The following is a 20,691-nucleotide window of genomic DNA, read 5'->3' as shown; positions in this document are numbered from 1 at the left end:
CTTGTTTATATAGAGACTGCTAAATCAAAATCTCATGGTAACCATAAAATGAAAATCTACAATAGATACACACACAAAAAAAGAAAAAGGAATTGAAACACAGCACTAAAGTCAGTCATCAAATCACAAAAGGAGATAACAAAAGTTTGAGGGAAGAGAAAACACCTACAAAAATAAATCCAAAACAAGTAACAAAATGGCAATAAGAACAGGCATATAGATAATTACCTTAAATGTAAATGGATTAAATGCTTCAACCAAAAGTCATAGACTGGCTGAATGAATACAAAAACAAGACCCATATATGCTGTGTACAAGAGACCCAATTCAGATCTATGGACACATACATACTGAAAGTGAGAAGAAGAAAAAAGATATTCCATGCAAATGGAAATCAAAAGAAAGCTGGAGTAGCAATACTCATATCAGACAAAATAGACTTTAAAATAAAGACTGTTACAAGAAACAACGGAGGACACTACATAATGATGAAGGGACCAATCCAAGAAGATATAACTATTGTAAATATATATACACCCAACATAGGAACACCTCAATATATAAAGGAAATACTGACAGCCATAAAGGGAGAAATTGGCAGTAACACAATAATAGTGGGGGATTTTAACACCCCACTTTCATCAAAGGGTGGATCATCCAGAGAGAAGATCGATAAAGAAACACAGGCCTTAAATGACACATTAGACCAGATGGACTTAACTGATATTTATGGAGCATTCCATTCCAAAGCAGCAGAATACATATTCTTCTCATGTGCACATTGAACATTCTCCAGGATTGACCACATGCTGAGCCACAAAGCAAGCCTTGGTAAATTTAAGAAAATTGAAATCATATCAAGCATCTTTTCTGACCACAACACTATGAGATTAGAAATCAATTACAGGTAAAATAAAATAAAATAAAATAAAACTCGTGGAGGTTAAACAATATGCTACTAAAGAACAAATGGATCACTGAAGAAATCAAAGGGGAAATCAAAAAATACCTTGAGACAAATGGTAATTAAAGCACAACCATCCAAACCTATGGGATGCTGCAAAAGCAGTTCTAAGAGGGAAGTTTATAGTAATACAGTCTTACCTCAGGAAACAAGAAAAATCTCAAATAAACAACCTAAACTTACACCTAAAGCAACTAGAGAGAGAAGAACAAACAAAACCTAAAGTTAGCAGAAGGAAAGAAATCATAAAGATCAGAGCAGAAATAAGTGAAATAGAAACGAAGAAAAAATAGAAGTGATCAATGAAATTAAAAGATGGTTCTTGGAAAAGATAAACAAAATTGATAGACATTTAGCCAGACTCACCGGGAAAAAAAGGGGGAGAGCTCAAATCAATAAAATCAGAAATGAAAAAGGAGAAATTACAACAAGAGCACAGAAATACAAAGGATCAAGTATCATAAGAGACTACTACAAGCAACTATATGTCAATAAATTGGACAACCTGGAAGAAATGGACAAATTCTTAGAAAGGTACAATCTCCTAAGACAAAACCAGGAAGAAATAGAAAACATGAACAGGCCAATCACAAGTATTGAATTTGAAAGGGTGATTTAAAAACTCCCAACAAACAAGTGTCCTAGACCAGAAGGCTTCACAGGGGAACTCTACCAAACATTTAGAGAAGAGTTAACACCTCTCCTTGTGAAACTAATCCAAAAATTTACAGAGGAAGGAATATTCCCAAACTTATTCTATGAGACCACCATCCTGATACCAAAACCAGACAAAGATACCACAAACAAAAAAAGAAAATTACAAGCGAATATCACTGATGAACACAGATGCAAAAATCCTCAACAAAATACTAGCAATCTAAATCCAACAATATATTAAAAGTATCATACACCATCATCAAGTGGGATTTATCCCAGGGATGCAAGGATTTTTCAATATCCACAAATCAATCAGTGTGATACACCACATTAATAAATTGAAGAATAAAAACCATATGATCATCTCAATAGATGCAGAAAAAGCTTTTGACAAAATTCAACACCCATTTATGATAAAAACTCTCCAGGAAGTTGGCATAGAAGCCCATATATGACAAACCTACAGCTAACATAATACTCAATGGTGAAAAGCTGAAATCATTTCCTCTAAGATCAGGAACAAGACAAGGATGTCCATTCTTACCACTTTTATTCAGCATAGTTTCAGAAGCCCTAGCCACAGAAATCAGAGAAGAAAAGGAAATAAAAGAAGTCCACGTTGGAAAAGAATAAGGAAAACTGTCATTGTTTACAGACTACATGATACTATACACAGAAAATCCTATAGATGCTACCAGAAAACTACTAGAGCTCATCAATGAATTCAGTAAAGTATTGTAACAGGATACAAAATTAATATACAAAAATTTGTTGCATTTCTATACACTAACAACAGAAGACCAGAAAGAGAAATTAAACAACTACATTTCCATAGCATCAAAAATAATAAAATTCCTAGGAATAAACCTACCTAAGGTGACAAGAGACCTATACCCTGAAAACTATAAGATGCTCATGAAAGAAATTGAAGATGACACAGAAGGAAAAATATACCATGTTCTTGGATTGAAGAATCAGTATTGTGAAAATGACTATACTATCCAAGGCAATCTACAGATTCAGTGCAGTCCCTATCAAATTACCAATGACATTTTTCACAGAACTAGAACAAAAAATCTTAAAATTTCTGTGGAGACACAAAAGCAATGATAAAGAAAAATGGAGCTGGAGGAATCAGGCTCCCTGACTTCAGACTACACTACAAAGCTACAGTCATCAAAACAGTATGGCACTGACACAAAAACAGAAATTTAGATCAATGGAACAAAATAGAAAGACCAGAAATGAACCCACACACCTATGGTCAATTGATCTGTGACAAAGGAGGCAAGACTATACAATGGAGGAAAGAGAGTCACTTCAATAAATGTTGTTAGGAAAACTGGGTAGCTACATATAAAAAAATAAAATTAGAACACTCTTTAAAACCACACACCGTATGCTAACATATATATATGGAATCTTAAAAAAAAAATGGTTCTGATGAACCTAGGGGCAAGACAGGAATAAAGATGCAGACGTAGAGAATGGCCTTGAGGACACAGTGAGAGGGAAGGGCAAGCTGGGACAAAGTGAGACAGTAGGAATGACATATATACACTACCAAATGTAAAATAGATAGCTAATGGGAAGCAGCTGTATCACACAGGGAGATCAGCTCAGTGCTTTGTGACCACCTAGAGCGGTGAGATAGGGAGGGTGGGAGGGAAGCACAAGAGGGAGGGGATATGGGGATATATGTATACATATAGCTGATTCACTTTTTTATACAGCAGAAACTAACACAACATGGTAAAGCAATTATACTCCAATAAAGATGTTTAAACACACATAAAAATAAATAAATAAATAAATAAAAATTGGCATTCAAAAAAAAAAAACAGATGTTTAAACACACACAGGCAAATAAGCAAATAAGCTCAAAATGGAATGGATTAAAGACCTAAATGTAAGACCAGATACTATAAAACTCTTAGAGAAAAACATAGGCAGAACACTCTATGACATAAATCGCATCAATATCTTTTTCAATCCACCTCCCAGAGTAATGGAAATAAAAACAAAAATAAACAAATGGGACCTAATTAAACTCAAAAGCTTTTGCACAGCAACAGAAACCATAAACAAAACAAAAAGACAACCCACAGAATGGGAGAAAATATTTGCAAATGATGAGACTGACAAAGGATTAGTCTCTAAAATTTACGAACAGCTCAAGCAACTCAATACCATAAAGACAAACAACCCCATCAAAAAATGGGCAGAAGACCTAAATAGACGTTTCTCCAAAGAAGACATACAGATGGCCAAGAGGCACATGAAAAGATGTTCAACACTGCTTATTATTAGAGAAATGGAAATCAAAACTCTACAGTGAGGTATCACTTCACACCAGTCAGAATGGCCATCATCAAAAAATCCACAAACAATAAATGCTGAAGAGGGTGTGGAGAAAAGGGAACACTCTTGCACTGTTGGTGGGAATGTAAATTGGTAAAGCCACTATGGAGAACAGTATGGAGGTTCCTTAAAAAACTAAAAATAGAGCTACCATATGACCCAGCAATCCCACTCTTGGGCATATATCTGGAGAAAAACTTGGTTTGAAAGTAAACATGCACTCCAATATTCATTGCAGCACTGTTTACAATAGCCAAGAAATGGAAGCAACCTAAATGTCCATCAGGAGATGAATAAAGATGTGGTATATATATACAATGGAATATTATTCAGCCATACAGATAATGAAATATTGTCTTTTGCAGCAACATGGATGGACCTGGAGATTACCATACTAAGTGAAGTAGGTCAGACAGAGAAAGACAAATATCATATGATATCACTTATATGCAGAATATTTTAAAAATGATACAAATGAACTTATCTACAAAACAGAAACAGACTCACAGACTTAGAGAATGAACTTATGGTTACCAGGGTGGAAGGGGGGAGGGGAGGGAGAGACTGGGAGTTTGGGATTGACATGTACAAACTGCTCTATTTAAAATAAATAACCAACAAGGACTTACTGTAAAACATAATAAGATAAAAAAATTTAAACACATTATTAAAAAAATGAAAGAGAAATAAAGACTTTCCAGACAAACAAAAGCTAAAGGAATTTGTCAACACTAGACCTGCCTTACAAGAAAGATTGAAGGAGTTCTTCAAGCTATATTTAAAGGATGCTAATTAGTAACATGAAAATACACAGCACACTGGAAAAAATAAATATTTAGTCAAAAGCAGACTACTCAAATACTGTAATATGGTGGTATCTTAACTGTAATATGGTGTCTTATAGTATAAATGTTAAAAGACAAGAGTAGTAAAAAATAACTATAGCTACTATATTAACAAATATATAACATAAAAAGAGGTAAATAGATGAATGGATAAAGAAGATGTGATATATATACATATATATATATGATGATTGAATATTACCCAGCCATAAAAACGAATGAAATCTTGCCATTTGCAGAAACGTAAATGGAACTATAAGGCATTATGCTAAGTGAAATAAGGCAGACAGAGAAAGACAAACACTGGATGATCTCACTTATATATGAAATCTAAAAAATTTAAACTCATAGAAACAGAGAATAAGCTGGTGATTGCCAGGGACTGAGGTGGTGGGGGAAATGGGAAAATATTGGCTAAAGGGTACAAACTTCCACATATACGATGAATAAGTTCTAGGGTTCTAATGCACAGTATTGTGATAACAGTTAAAATAATGTATCATATATTTGAAAGTTAAGAGAGTAGATCTCAAATGTTCTCATCACAAGAAAATAATGACAATTATGTGACATGATGGAGGTATTACCTAAGGATATGCAATCATTTTGCAACATATACGTGTATCAAATCAACACATCGCACATCTTAAATTTCTACAATGTTATATGTCAATGATATCTCAGTAAAGTTGGAATAGAAAAATACAGGTACTGCACACAATGCTGAGGAACATCAGAGAGTTCTAGAATAGAGATATATGTATTTACCACCTTTGCCATCCAGGTTGACCACAGAAAGATTGAGCCTCAGAAGGAAGGGTCAAGCACTAGTGTAGGGACTATTATATAACCCACTCTAACAAAGCCTAAAACCCATCTCTGACATGAGTCAGAGTCTGAGTCACACCAGTTCATTAGGCTAGGGGAACATCTTGGGATTTACACAGATCTGCCTTGACAAAGCCTAAAACCAAGCCATGACATGAGTCAGAGAAAAGTCAAGCTCTGACCAAAAAAAAGGCACTTGGAAAATATCTTGGCCAATCTACCAGAAAGTCATAACAATTCCCTAAACGCATCTAATTACAGAGTTTCAAAATTATAAAACAAGAACCAATAGCAAAATCAAATCAACAATCATAGTTAGATATTTAAAATCTCTGATTCAATAATTGATAGACAAGAAGAAATATATCAGAAAAAAAACCAGAAAAATTTAATACCACATGTAACTAATATGATATAATTTCCATAAAATATGATCTAATTTAATACCATTAAAACAACTGGAATCTACATGTTCTCTTCAAGTGTGCCAAAGTAAAATAAAATGCAGGGACTTACAGTGTCTCAGTAAAATTCATGTCTGAAATCTTAGAGTATACTTCATGACCACACAGGGCTAAATCAGAAATCAGCAATAAGATACCTAGAAAATTCTCCAATATCTCAAAATTATATAATACATTTAAAAATAAGCCATTAGTTAATACATGCCAAGGGTTACTAGGGACAGTAAAATACATCCCACAAAACCTAGGGGAACAAAGCAAAAGTAATACTTAGAGGAAACATATTTTTACTTTAAGTGTTTATATTAAAAAAGAAAAAGTAGTAATGTAATTGATATAAATTTACATCTTACAACACTAGAAAAAAAAAGAGAGTGAAGAAAGCAACAGTATAAGGAAGTAAAGCTATAAGCAGAAATCAATACACAAATTTATTTTGTGTATTGTGAAAACAAGTAAACAGACAAAACAAACAGTAAACAGAAAAACAATAAAACAGACAAAAAACATAAAGAAAATTAATAGAGCCAAATGTTAGTTCTTATAAAAGATTAACTCAAGTGGTTGATAACTTGGTAAATATATAAATCAACTTGGCCAGCTCAGGCTCACACACTAATAGGTTTTGTTCTGGCCCTTAGGCATAAGAGGTAAAGAGTTTTGATTTACTATACCCAACACCCTTTTCCCTTCCATTTTCTTCTCTGAAACTACAGATCTTTCATGTTTATCTTTATCCCAAGGTCTAATATGGAATTTCGAGTTGCATGTTATTTCTTGGTGCAATTACTCTTCTGCTTGCTCTGACACGTCTTCTTAGAAGGCTTGTGGTATCTGCTAGACATATGGCATTGACCTCGTGGGGACTCTACACTGAGGAATTTCAGTGATCTTCTGTAATAATACTTGAGATGATAGGAGGTTTTTCCAGTCATTTTTTCCCATATTAAGAGTTCCCTCGCTTCCCACTTAGCTCATTTCCCATTTAGCTCATCTCATTATAACAATGAATCCTTGCACATTCTAGAAAAACACTGATCCTCTAGAAGTGTTGAGAGCCTGACAAATCACTTTGTATCTCTATGATGGCCTTAACCATCAACCACTTGGCCACTAAGAATCAGAAAAAGGTCACATTTTTTTTTTCCATTTCTTTGGTCCATCTTTTAAAATTTCAACTGCACAGTATGGATTTAAGAGCATTGTTTGGACTTCCTCTTATTTGGGCCAATAATGTGTGTGCTTTCTGTTGCTGAAACTCAGCCCCTGTTCACTAGTGCCAAATAGAAACACAGAAACAGAGTTTTGGTTGAAGTAGAAAAGAGTAGCTTTTATTGCTTTGTCAGGCAAAGGGGACCACAGTGAGCTAACACCCTCAAGACTGACCCACCTTGAAGGGGGTAGTAAGGAGTTTTATAGTGTTTAAGGAGCAGGGTATGATCAGCTCTTGGAAAATTCTCAGACTGGTTGGCATCAAGGTGAAGTTTCAAGCATCATCAACCTTCTGGTTTCAACCAGTCTAGGGTCTATGTTCTTGTGGTCAGCAGTTTTCATCTGGAGGGGGTCTGCTCCCTGTAGAAACAACTTAGGAATGTGTGTCAGGCCTTTATCTATATCTTTCAGGGAACTGGGAGTTTGGTGATTCTGCTGTGTGGTGGATTTATAGTCTAAGTTGCTACCAGTTTTCCAGCCCAATAGCTATTCTTTATTTCTACATCTTCACATTTCCGGATCATTAACTCTTTTTTTCTTTTATGGTAGAGAGATTTTTTAATTTTTATTTATTTTGTTTTTACATCTTTATTGGAGTATAGTTGCTTTACAATGTTGTGTTAGTTTCTGCTGTACAACAAAGTGAATCAGCTATATGTATACATATATCCCCATATCCTCTCTCTCTTGTGCCTCCCTCCCACCCTCCCTATCCCACCCCTCTAGGTGGTCACAAGGCACCTAGCTGATCTCCCTGTGCTATGCAGCAGTTTCCCACTAGCCATCCACTTTACATTTGGTAGTGTGTATATGTCAATGTTTCTCTCTCACTTCGTCTCAGCCTCCCCTTCCCCCACTGCATCCTCAAGTCTGTTCTGTATGTCTGTGTCTTTATTCCTGCCCTGCCACTAGGTCCATCAGTACTATTTTTCTAGATTCCATATATATGCATTAACATACAGTATTTGTTTTTCTCCTTCTTACTTACTTCACTCTGTATGACAGACTCTAGGTCCATCCACCTCACTACAAATAACTCAATTTTGTTCCTTTTTATGGCTGAGTAATATTCCATTGTACATATGTACCACGTCTTCTTTATCCATTCCTCTGTTGATGAACATTTAGGTTGCTTCTATGTCCTGGTTATTGTAAAGAGAGCTGCAATGAACATTGTGGTACATGACTCTTTTTGAATTATGGTTTTCTCAGGGTATATGCCCAGTAGTGGGATTGCTGGGTCATATAGTAGTTCTATTTTTCATATTTTAAGGAACCTCCATAGTGTTCTCCATAGTGGCTGTATCAATTTACATTCCCACCAACAGTGTAGGAGGGTTCCCTTTTCTCCACACCCTCACCAGCATTTATGTTTCTAGTTTTTTCAATGATGGCCATTCTGACTGGTGTGAGGTGATACCTCATTGTGGTTTTGATTTGCATCTCTCTAATGATTAGAGATGTTGAGCATCTTTTCATGTGTTTGTTGACAATCTGTATGTCTTCTTTGGAGAAATGTCTATTTAGGTCTTCAGCCCATTTTTGGATTGGGTTGTTTGTTTTTTTGATATTGAGCTGCATGAGCTGATTGTATATTTTGGAGATTAATCCTTTGTCAGTTGCTTCATTTGCAAATATTTTCTCCCATTCTGAGGGTTGTCTTTTCACCTTGTTTATGGCTTTTTTTGTTGTGGAAAAGCTTTTAAGTTATATTAGGTCCCATTTGGTTTTTTTTTTTGTTTTTATTTCCATTATTCTAGGAGGTGAGTGATCATTAACTCTTGAGTCAACCTTTTACTTCAAAAAGCGGGGACATTGGGGCTTGCATATGGTTTCATTTCTGCTGCAGAAACAACTGAGGAGTTTCTAGTAACAGGAGAAGAAAATGCCCTGACTCATGGTCCTTCCTGTCATGTGTCCTCTGCCTCCTGGTCTGTGGATTGGGACCCTCTGAAGTGCCTAAAGTCCCTCTCTTCCCTTTACATTTAGACAGTGCAACACGTCCACATAAGCAGCACTAAAGTCTGTAATGGAAATGCATGAAAACCAATGGTTATTGTGGTGCTCTTGCCAAATCCTCCTTGGTTTTCCCTGACTTACTCCTGCATATTCAGATTTTTTTTTTTTTTTTTTTAATCTAGACTTCAACTCTCTACTCCACAAACCTAGTTTGAATTAACCCAGTCAGTTTTATTCTCCTTTCAGGAGACCTCAAATCATCTACTAAATGTACCAGGTCTTTGGGATCATTTTTCATTTCATGATGTCATCCTTCTTACAGATCAGATAGTGGGCTACCACAATATTATCTACTGATTGGTTTCATTTATTTGATATCTTAGGATTATTTTTCAAATTATTCCCAATGTACTATATGGGAAAAAATGTAGAAAAAGTATTTATTAAGTCCTCAACCCTTCTAGAAGGTCATTGCTCTTCCAGAATTTGAAGGATTCATTGCAGTGATGATATAAGCCCATTACTCACTTGTGATTCTGTGAATAATTCTGAAAGGCAAGTGTAATCATGAAAGTGAATCATAGAAGTAGTGGATCCTTGTCTTAGCAAGAGGATAACTTGAGCAAAATTTATTTCCAAATACTCTAGGAAGAAATTACATGTAAATAATGATTTTATGCCTCTGGTATGTCAACTGTTAATAACTATGTAAATATTTCACGTAGTATTGAAACTAGAGGCAACTTCACAGGCAATTTTTCTCCATCCAGGAAGTACAGTCAAGTATTGGTAGTGATAGATGCTTCTAACCAAGATCTGCCACTGTCACTGTGTGAACAGAAAAGGAGGAATAAGTAATAGTGACTTTCCTTTCCCCTTTGAGGTAAGAGCCTTGATTAAGGAGCTTTGGTATCTATTGATCCACATCTAAGTCTGCTGGATAAAAAAGTTTTAATGTTGTAACTCTTCAGACATTTGTAAAGTAAATAAATAAACAATAATTTATCGCTAATGTTTCGTTGTGACTAGGATGATTACAGAAGAAAACCATTTGGTTTCTTTGACTAAGGAAATACAAATCGAAGGACATTGATGAGATGAGTCTCAACATTGTTTCACAACCTCTTTATCTCTGGGTATATCCCATGGTGTGAGGTAACCAGCACTAGTCAAGTTATTAAGTGACTCTAACCAGTGACATTTTTCCATGCTATCTTTGAAAAAACTTCATTTTCTTCATTTCAGGATATCATAACATCCTGCACTTCAGTTTCTGAGAGCTTTCCTGATTTATATTCCTACTTAAACAAAACAATTATTGAGTGCTGCATTTATGAAGAACTCTAAATTTGGACTACTGTGGAAGAATTTTCAGTGAGGTGAGTTTTGTCAGGGTTTTATCAGAGAAGATCTCTGGGTACCTTTTTCAGTAATTAAAATATGTTAAAATCTCAACTATAATCATGATTTTGTCAAATTTTCCTTATAGTTCTCTCAATATCTAATATAAATGTTATATGTATATGTGTATATATAGTGAAAGAAAGAGAAATATGCTACATAATACTATGAATAATAATATGAATGAATATAAATTAATAATAATGTATACTTATTACTATTAGGTAAATACAGAATTTAAACTGTTCCAGGTAAGTTCTTTCTGGAACTTAAACCTTTTATCATTGTGTACTAAAACTCCATTTCTGATGAGTCTTTATCTTAAGGTCTATTTAAAGCTACACAAATACAGATACACTGCTTTCTTTAATGTTTGCATGATAAAACTTTTTGTAACTGTATTTAAAAACCTTTAAATGACCTTTAGTCAACAACACATAGTTAGATTTTTGAAAACTTTGTTTTTTAATGGGTTTAACACTCCCAGGACTGGTTGATTAAACTTCATTGCTGGTCATCTCTCTCTCCTCTGTGTGTGTGTGTGTGTGTGTGTGTGTGTGTGTGTGTGTGTGTGTGTGTGTATATATATGAAACACATTAGGTAAAATGCTGTATTTTGGTTAGCTTATAGTACTTTTTGTAATTCTTATTCTATGTTTCCTTCTTTTTCTTTGCCTATTTATACATCTAACTTCTCCTTAAGAATAAGTAACTTGGGTTTCCCTGGTGGCGCAGAGGTTAAGAATCTGCCCACCAATGCAGGGGACACAGGTTCGAGCCCTGGTCTGGGAAGATCCCACATGCCACAGAGCAACTAATTCCGTGCGCCACAACTACTGAGCCTATGCTCTAGAGCCCAGAGCCCACAAGCCACAACTATTGAAGCCCGTGCGCCTAGAGCCTGTGCTCCGCAACAAGAGAAACCACACACCGTAACGAAGAGTAGCCCCCACTTGCCACAACTAGAGAAAGCCTGCACAGTAACGAAGACCCAGTGCAGCCAAAAATAAATAAATAAATAAAATAAATTTATTAAAAAAAAAAAGAACAAGTAACTTAGTGGACACTCATATAATCATTTCTCCCTACCATCATGTCAACATGTTGACCTACTTCCTGTTTTGTTTCTCTCCAGACAAGACTGCATTTATTTTTAAAACATTAAAATACTTACTATCTTGTTCCATTTTGCTTTTTAGCCTGCAGCATTTTTTACCCCATTTCTTTACTTTCTTGTTTAATACTATTCCCAAAAGAGTGCTTGGTAGGTGTCTTTGTGTTGCAAATCTTCTGGTTAATTGTGTTGGTCATTTTCAGAGGATCATCTATAGACCATCACGTTTAAAGAGCTGTTTTAGCTAAATATAAGATTCCTGTTTCAAAATTATTTTTCCTTCAATTTATGCTAGCAACACCTCTCTGAAACCCTTGAGGTCACCAGGGTTTGGAGTTCAGAACTCGAGTGACTTAAGAAAGACTATTTAAGGCACACACCATATGTAGTGTATTCCATACATGGCCCAGTCAGGTCTAAGTCCTGCCTCTCATCTCAAATGCTCTACTATTTCAGGAGGAAGACATATGAACATTCACACTAAAGTGGAATTTTTAAAAGATATTACACAGACTCCTGCCATCTCACATCAGGTAATTTTCTAATAAATTTTGTCCCCAGATTTACACATACAATTTTGGTTTCACGTTTTTGGAGGTTTCAAAAGTACAGATATGGATTGGTTACAGACACTATACTCCATGCAGTTTTGCTGCCGAGAATCTAATTTTGAACCTTTGTGAGTGATCTACACTTTTTCTCTGGAAGCTGTCAAATTGATCTTGTTTCTGGATATTTTTCAGTTTCTCTATGGCATGTCTTGGTGTGGATTTTTTCCTTCACTCTCCTATTCAATATTCTATTGGCCTGATCAATCAGAAGATGTTCATGTTATTTTAATTCCAAGAAGTTTATCCCATTATTTCTTCAAATACTTCCTAATTTTCTTTTTAGTTTTCTGCAACTAATAACATGGGGATTTCAACCTGTATTCTGACATGTTTTACATTTTCTTTTCTATTTCTTAATCTCAACCTATCTCCTGTGGGAGAGTTTTCAATCTAATCTTACAAATCAATATTTTATATTCTAATTGTATTCATTGAACTATATAGCCAAACTCTTATGTTCCAGGAGCCAAATCTCCTGAACTCTGAAGTCTGAAGTCTTAACACTCATATTCTATTTCCTGAGTCAATGTGTTGGGGGAAGGTATTGGAGAAAAAAATGATAGAAGTGTCATTTTTCACAAATAGTGATTCTCATAAGCTGTATTATATCAGAGTTTAGGACACTATATGTAAAATATCCCATGTAAGGGTTTCCAGATGATTGGATTCAGGCTGAGTACCTCTGCATATTGTATAAGTTGGCAGACTTTTAAATTTGAATAGTTTCATGAAGACCATGTACTCCCTAGATCTATTTTTCAAAAAAAAACATCGGAAATATATTTCATGAGAGGGTCTGGAACAGCAAGATATGCTATAAAGTTCTGGAGCTTAAATATGAAAAATGGAAAGTGGGAAAAGTAAGAAAGAGTCAGATTTTTCAAGGCCTTCCTAGCTAGGCTAAGGATAAGGAATTGTTCATAAAGAAAATGAGGAACTATTTAAGGATTTCTAGTGGGGTAGAAATGTAGTTTATAGAGATAACTTTATCTATGAAAATAACTTATTAGAGAGATTAAGTCTGGAAGAAAGAAATTCAAGCCAACTATTAAATAACCCCAGACAATAAATGATGTGATTCTGCATTAGAGAGCAGGTAAAAGTCCAGCAAGTCATACAGAGTGAAGTAAGTCAGAAAGAACAAAAAACAAATATTGTATATTAACGCCTATATGTGGAATCTAAAAAAATGATACTGATGAACCTGTTTGCAGGGCAGGAATAGAGACACATGTAGAGAATGGATGTGTGGACACAGTGGGGGGAAAGGGGGGTGGGAAGAATTGGGAGATTGGGATTGACATATATACAATACCATGTGTAAAACAGATAACTAATGGGAACCTGTTGTATAGCGCAGGAGCTCAGCTGGTGTTCTGTGGTGACCCAGATGGGTGGGATGGGGGTGGGGGGGGTCCAAGAGGGAGGGGATATATATATACATATAGCTGATTCACTTCGTTTTACAGCAGAAACTAACACAACATTGTAAAGCAACTATACCCCAATTTAAAAAAAGTCCAGCAAAGGGACAGTGATATGGGCACAAAGGACGTGGTCCAAGCCCCAAGGAGAGATGATGCTAATGAGAACGGACTAAAGGAAGAGCAAAGTGGACAAAGGCAGGTACCCAGCATGCAACTGTAGTGCTGTGGCAGAAGGATATTTATATAAGGTGAGAAGCTGCAGCCTATTTTGCACATCAGTCACTTCAGTCACAGTGGGTGTGGGAGGAGTCAGGACCCAACCACAGACCTTCACGGCCAGGATCTAGCCCTAATGAAGGATGGGAGGAGCACCACGGACTTTGACACTATACAGCCCATATTTTAAACACTGTAAAAATGTCCTGTTTCCAGGCATCCTTCTACCATACCCACCCCTGATCCAACTCAACTAGCATCATTAATAAGGAAAAAAAAATTAACTCTTCCTAAAGCAGCAGCTCTCAGCACATTTTCCAAATGTCACACTTGGTAGTGAAGAGTACCTCTTTGTCACATACACCCAAGGGCAACACTTTCACATGGCCCGCTCACTCACATAGACACAACCAGTCTTTTAAATTGTCTGTATAAAAGTGTCACATTGTATGTTATTTTTCTCTTGTAGGGTCATCCATAACTTGAGACATGGTAAATGAATACAAGAAAATTGTTCTGGTGAAAGGATTACAGAACATGAATGATTATCAGTTTAGCATGATTAAGTCTTTACTGGCCCAGGATTTAAAACTGACTAGAAAAAAGCAAGATAAATACAACAAAATTCAGATTGCTGATGTGATGGGAAAAAAAATTCCCAGGTGCTACCTCTGTCAACAAACTAGTAGATGTGTTAGAAGACATAGAAACATTTAAAGACCTTGTAAAAGAACTTAGAAAGGAGAAGCTAAAAGGTAATAAAGAAGATCCCACCCACACTCGCTCTTCTCTGGTCCTCCCCAATCTTAACTAGGACACCACCTTAGTCATAGTTAATATATTCTTTTCACAATTTATGACTCATTGGCCATGAAAGTGTTAGTACTGCAGCAGCCAACAGGTTTGACAATGTAGGGCAACCCCTTTCCTATAAAGGAAAGTGGCTGTAGGTTGGAGGTTGTATTTAGGGTAAGGATAAAGAATGAAAGAAAGAGGAAATGGATGAGAAGCTGAAACTTGCAGTACATTAGAAATGTTAGAAAATGACGAAATAGTAATTTAAGATTTGTGGTTTATTTAAAAAACATTTACCTTTAACCAATTAATGTGTCTGTTCTATTAAGACTATTTGCTCCATGGTTATTATTCCTTCTAGTAATGAAGATGGAGCAGTACTTAACATAAAAAAACTACCTCTCCGAGATGTGAAGAACTTTTGTAAAATCACCAGGCAAAATCAAAATTTTTAAAAATCCAAAGACCAATATCACCATTTTGTCATCTCATCAATTTGTATCATAGTTCCTTTCACTGGCTTCTGTAATTTTAACAGATCTTCTAAATAACATGAGCAAGCAGTCAGCATCATGGAAACCTTGGGTTTTATTAAAGGACATGATAGGAGAACAGGGTAGGGAAAGGGTTAAACTGAGGTACATGGGAATCCAGAGGACAGAAGGAACACTGCACAGGGAGTCAGTACAAAAAGGATTGAGGAAGCAGGAGACAGTCTCCCTGCCTGTGTTATTACTATTGGTCCCCTTGCAGCCAGAATGGCTAATGCAGTAGAGGTAGACAAAAGCACACCTAGACCCACAAGCAGGAGCTGAGGGGAAATAACACTGAAACTGCTTCAGCTCTCTTCAAACAGCTCCTCTGGGTTTATTGAGTCTCTGTTTTTATATCAGTTGCAAACTAAGACAAAAAAGGAAAAATTCAGTAAAAAGAGAAATCAGAAAGAAACAAGCTCTGCTACACCGGCACCTACCACAAGTAGTGCTCTGACACCTGGAAGAGTAGGGAAGAATCCTATGGTTCAGGTAAGCTTGTAGTTCCACAGAAGGAACTCTGCTAAGGCACTTGGTTCCTTATTAATATTCCAACAGTTCAGATTTACCAAATTGAGGAATTATGGATCATCTTTTTGCCAGGAAAAGAGTGAGGCACAATAAAAATATAGTAAAAATTTAAGTGACATAGATATGGTAACATCATCCTCATTATAAAGATGATGTTAACTGTTGGATTGAAAACACATCTTGCTCGTGCTTACATAAACCTAGATTTTCTAATTCTAAGAACAGTGCTCTTCCCATTATGACACAGAGGTGATTGGAGTAGTAACATGTCTGTGTGAATCAACCATCCCTTTTTTAATGCAACTATATGCCCATTCTTACCTACCGGCCATCTCTTTTTTTATATATATATAAATTTATTTATTTTATTTTTGGCTGCGTTGGGTCTTCGTTGCTGCACGCAGGCTTTCTCTAGTTGCAGCGAGCAGGGGCTACTCTTCATTGCGGTACATGGGCTTCTTTTTGCAGTAGCTTCTCCCCTTGCGGAGCACAGGCTTTAGGTGCGGGGGTTTCAGTAGTTGTGGTTCTCAGGCTCTAGAGTGCAGGCTCAGTAGGTGCACAACCTTAGTTGCTCTGCTGTATGTGGGATCTTCCCAGGGCTCGAACCTGTGTCCCCTGCATTGGCAGGCAGATTCCTAACCATTGCGCCACCAGGGAAGTCCCCGGCCATCTCTTTTGGTGGTGGGTTGGAACTACTTGGAGTTTTCAAAGACATCATATTTCATATAAATAGAACCTACTACAATGTAATGAAAATATGTTCTGCTTCTTTTAATACTGAAAACCATTAACAGAGAAATTAAACTACTTTCAGAAAAGAAAAAAAACAAACTGAAGAAGAGACTGGAACAAAAAGGAATAAGGCATCTCAGGAGCAGATTCAGTCTCTGTACCCTTCAGTAACCAACACACCCACAACCGTGGGCCTTCCTCCACCTCCCCAGGCCTGATCATCAGCTCCATCTTCCACTCACCTACCTGAGGTACACATTTCCTGTTTCTCTTTTCCAAGTTTTCCTCAAGTCAGTAACAGGTGCATTTCACAGTGACTATTGTTAGTCTGTATATAACTATTGTTATTGATAAACTTGCTTTGGCAAAGGTGTTTCCTTTGTCATGGTAAATTGGTCACATTGATGAGAAGCCATATCCAGGTAAAGTCCAATCATTTACAGGTGATCACCATGTGTAATATCCCAGGTCAGACCACTCTAAGAACTTCTGGTCTGTGGAGGTAGATAGCTTGACTCCATCTTTCATGAATACATGACACCCCCCTCCCCCCCCGCTTGCCTCCCATACTTCCTATTACAGATCAGGCAACTTTCCCATTATGAAAGTATTCTGCCGCAACTCAATCAAATCAGGCCACTGTGGAGAGAGGAGATTAGAGGTAAACAAACCTGTCCTCTGTTTTTCTGTTAACATCCAAGCCACTGAGAAATACTGTGGATACACTGAAGAGGACATGGTTCTAATCAGATATCTTTTATTTGAGCCAGTTTAGAACAGGGAATTCTGAGCCACTGCATGTCTTTCTCACTACTTGTAGCAGACTATTATTTCTTTGGAAGAGGCAATATTTTGAATCCTCACAATGGCCCCGGGTACTCTAGTGATACTTGAAAACCCTTAATGTTTGTGGTTTGTGGTAGGCACCGTTCTCTGTTTGCAATGCTATCTTAGTTATTTTTTCACTCTTTTTATTTTCTTTAGTCGTTTAAGTGAGTAGAGGACATATTTGAATGTATTATTATATTTTAATCTATCCCTCAAATGTTTCATGACAATGTTCTCATCCTCCATGGCTCTGTGTTGCTCTTGCTGAGGATCATGCTTTAATTCAGAAAGATTATTCTGTTTATAATGGATAGTCTAATTTCTATTCCTGTTGTCTGCTACCTTATACTAAGCTTTACCAGTTCATTACTGTTTCCTTTCCTTTAAGCACTTCCTTTCTAGCCTGACTCCAGGTCCAAATATTTAGGAAGGTTGTGTGGCCCAATGTTATGACTGAGTTTTCATTCAGAGAAAGAGACTTTGTGTTCCCTGCTCAAACTTGTAAGTTTATTTTCCTGTTTCTGTCCAACACAGAACCAGAAAACTCAGGTCCAAAGTAAAGTAACTTCCAGGAGAAGTGTTCTCCAAAAGGGCCCAATGACAGTGATGGTACTGAAAGCAGCAGAGCCATTTGAATATGAGTCACCAGAAGGGGGGAAAACACAATGTTTCATGCTACAGTGGTTACTGCAAGTCAGTTTTTCCAAGTGAAGGTTTTTAACACCAACCTTAAAGAGAAATTCACAAAGCAGAAGGTCATTACCATATCAGATCACTTTGAATGCAGAGGAATCCTGGAGATAAACAAAGCATCGTCTGTGTCTGAAGTTGGTCTTGATCAAAAGTCTGAAGTTCCAAACAGCATTGTCAAAAGAGCAAAAGAAACTTCCAAGATGGATAGTCTTCGCAAGCAAGCGTCGGGAACATTTATGTATGGGTTGTTTGTGTTAGATCAGGTAATCTCTTAAAATTGTTTTTCATTTTCTCGATCAGTGCCTGAAATTGAATGTTGCCAAGCTCTGCTTACTGACTGAATATTGGAACTCAGTTCTCAGTTCTCTTTCTTGACTAGAGATAGGTGGTCAAGTCTGCCACATAACAGGAAATGGGATTGGGTGGCCTGTTAGCATTCTTCTACCCAAGATACCTCCAAGCAAGTCCTTGAAAAGATTCACCAAGAAACCTTGTCATTTCTCCAGTTATAATTACCTGGTCTCAGACACCATGAACAAGGACTGTGCAGGTTATAAATCAATATGCACATTCTAATAATTTTATCTCAGAACTCCACCACAAATTCATCACTTTCTTTTTACTTTGAAGAATGGATTGCCTTACTCAGATTGAATTCTGGTTGCGACATGCATCCAGAGTAATAAAGAGATTGGCTTGTATTCTCCTGAATGCATATACATTCAACAGTTAGGCAAATGATATAACAATTCAGTGCTGTCTCCTCTAGATTATTCATTCATTTAATCAGTTATTCATGAACAACTAATTGAAGAAATATTGTATTGCATGGTATTTGGAAAATATGGTAATCTAATTCCCTTATTTATCAAAAACAAAGGCATAGAGAGTTTTACTGATATGTCAATTTCCAAATTCAGGGTACTAAAGAGTATGATATCTTAAATCCCCCCTAAAATTTACAGACTTCTATGAACTCACCTTACATCTTACATAATTAACTGCTTCATAAACCTGTATAAGTGTCTCCTAAGATAGCCCCTTAATTTACCTCCATTACTTTCTTACACTATCTTTGAGACCATGCCTACAAATGCAATTATAGAATTGATGAGTCATAGCTTACATGAGTGAGACATATAGAGTGTGAACTGTGAAACCTACATCAATGGAAATAAAATATTGGAGAAGAGTGAGTAAATGGAGAAGGTAGAGAAAAAAATTAGTGAGTTACCAGAACCTAACCTGTTATATAGATTTTTTATAATCTATTAAGTGAAAAGTTATAGTCGATGTTCATTCATTTCTGCATAAGGAGAGGAGCCACAAATATTCATCAGGGATTTCTGATTTCCCTGATTCCAGTTGTTTTAAGGAAACAAAGCTGCCCTTAAGGTGGAAGCAGTAGAAAATAGGAAGAAAATTCACTGTTCTAGAATTGCCAGATAGAAAACATCTAGAAAAAGAAAGGCAAAAATAAAAAATCAAGATAATAAAAGGAAAGTTCTCAGAGAAGACCTTTCCAAAGCCGTATGCATATCTGTGCCTATAACTGCTTTTTTATATCTTGTGTTTATTGTGTCACAAGGGTCTTTCTCATACATATGGAGGTTACTATATTTTCAGGCCCTGAATATTAAATTTCTGTTGAAGAAAAAAGTAAATAAGAAGAACATAATCTATGAAATACAGGATAATACAGGAAAGATGGATGCTGTCGGGAATGGAAAATGGCACAATATCAAGTGTGAGGAAGGAGACAAACTTCGACTTTTCTGCTTTCAACTGAGAACAATTGACCAGAAAGGGAAACTCACATGTGGAAATCACAGCTTCATCCAGGTGGGAACTGGATGGAGAAACATTAGTTTTCCAGAAAGGCAAATAATTTTGTCTGGGTTTTGAGAGCACCAGTTTCTATATTCTTACATATAGAGTCTAGCAGATGGGAGGAAAACACAATGCTCTTGTGTTCGTTTGTAAGTGGAGGATTTTTTAAAGGATGCGAGGAAATGACGTTCATATAGATTTCAAAAGGATTTGATACTAGTGCTAAATAATAAAATATTTGAAGACATTAGGAGGGCAGGGGAATAATTTCACATAGTGGTCAAGAGCAAGGCTTTGAATGGGACTGACCTGATTTGAATCCTGGCTTCAGCACTCACTAGTTGCCTGGTATTGGAGAAACAGGTTAATTGGTCCTCCAAAAGAGTCAAAGTCTCTATCTCATAGGGTTGGTTAAAAGCTAAGTGAGACAATACATATACATTATCTCACTGTCCAACACAAAGTGAGAAATTAATCTGCATTAGCTACTATTTTTTCTCAGCAAAGTAAAGACATTGGAAAGAGTTCTAAGCCAAGAAAATGACACATGCATGTCCTCAAAAGTGTAAAACAGCATGAGTTCTGAAATTCAGTAGATGTGAAAGATTATGAGAGATGAGACTATGGGAGACTATTAAGACATGAAGTGTGGGTGAAGGGAGAAAAATGAGCAGCACTTAATGTCAACTG

At 36.3% G+C, this 20,691-nt stretch overlaps 1 protein-coding gene and 1 pseudogene across 2 annotated transcripts in view; both read left to right on the top strand.

Moving 5' to 3' along the window:
- The window catches only part of LOC309643660 (olfactory receptor 10J1-like), a 460,112-nt pseudogene that overhangs the window by 90,835 nt on the left and 348,586 nt on the right, over nucleotides 1–20,691 (top strand). The window lies entirely within an intron of this gene.
- MNDA (myeloid cell nuclear differentiation antigen) lies at nucleotides 11,615–20,076 on the top strand (the record flags this gene model as incomplete). The annotated part of the gene is given in 5 exon segments (XM_082449097.1): nucleotides 11,615–14,704; nucleotides 14,706–14,866; nucleotides 17,937–18,136; nucleotides 18,139–18,434; nucleotides 19,825–20,076. Coding segments are annotated over 5 exon segments (1,065 nt in total). The 5' UTR covers nucleotides 11,615–14,548.

Source organism: Balaenoptera physalus, assembly GCF_965194825.1.
Source record: "Balaenoptera physalus genome assembly, chromosome: 1".
NCBI classification, from domain to species: domain Eukaryota; kingdom Metazoa; phylum Chordata; class Mammalia; order Artiodactyla; family Balaenopteridae; genus Balaenoptera; species Balaenoptera physalus.
The sequence above is the reverse complement of the archived record's forward strand: the minus strand, read 5'-3'. Positions and strand labels throughout refer to the sequence as shown.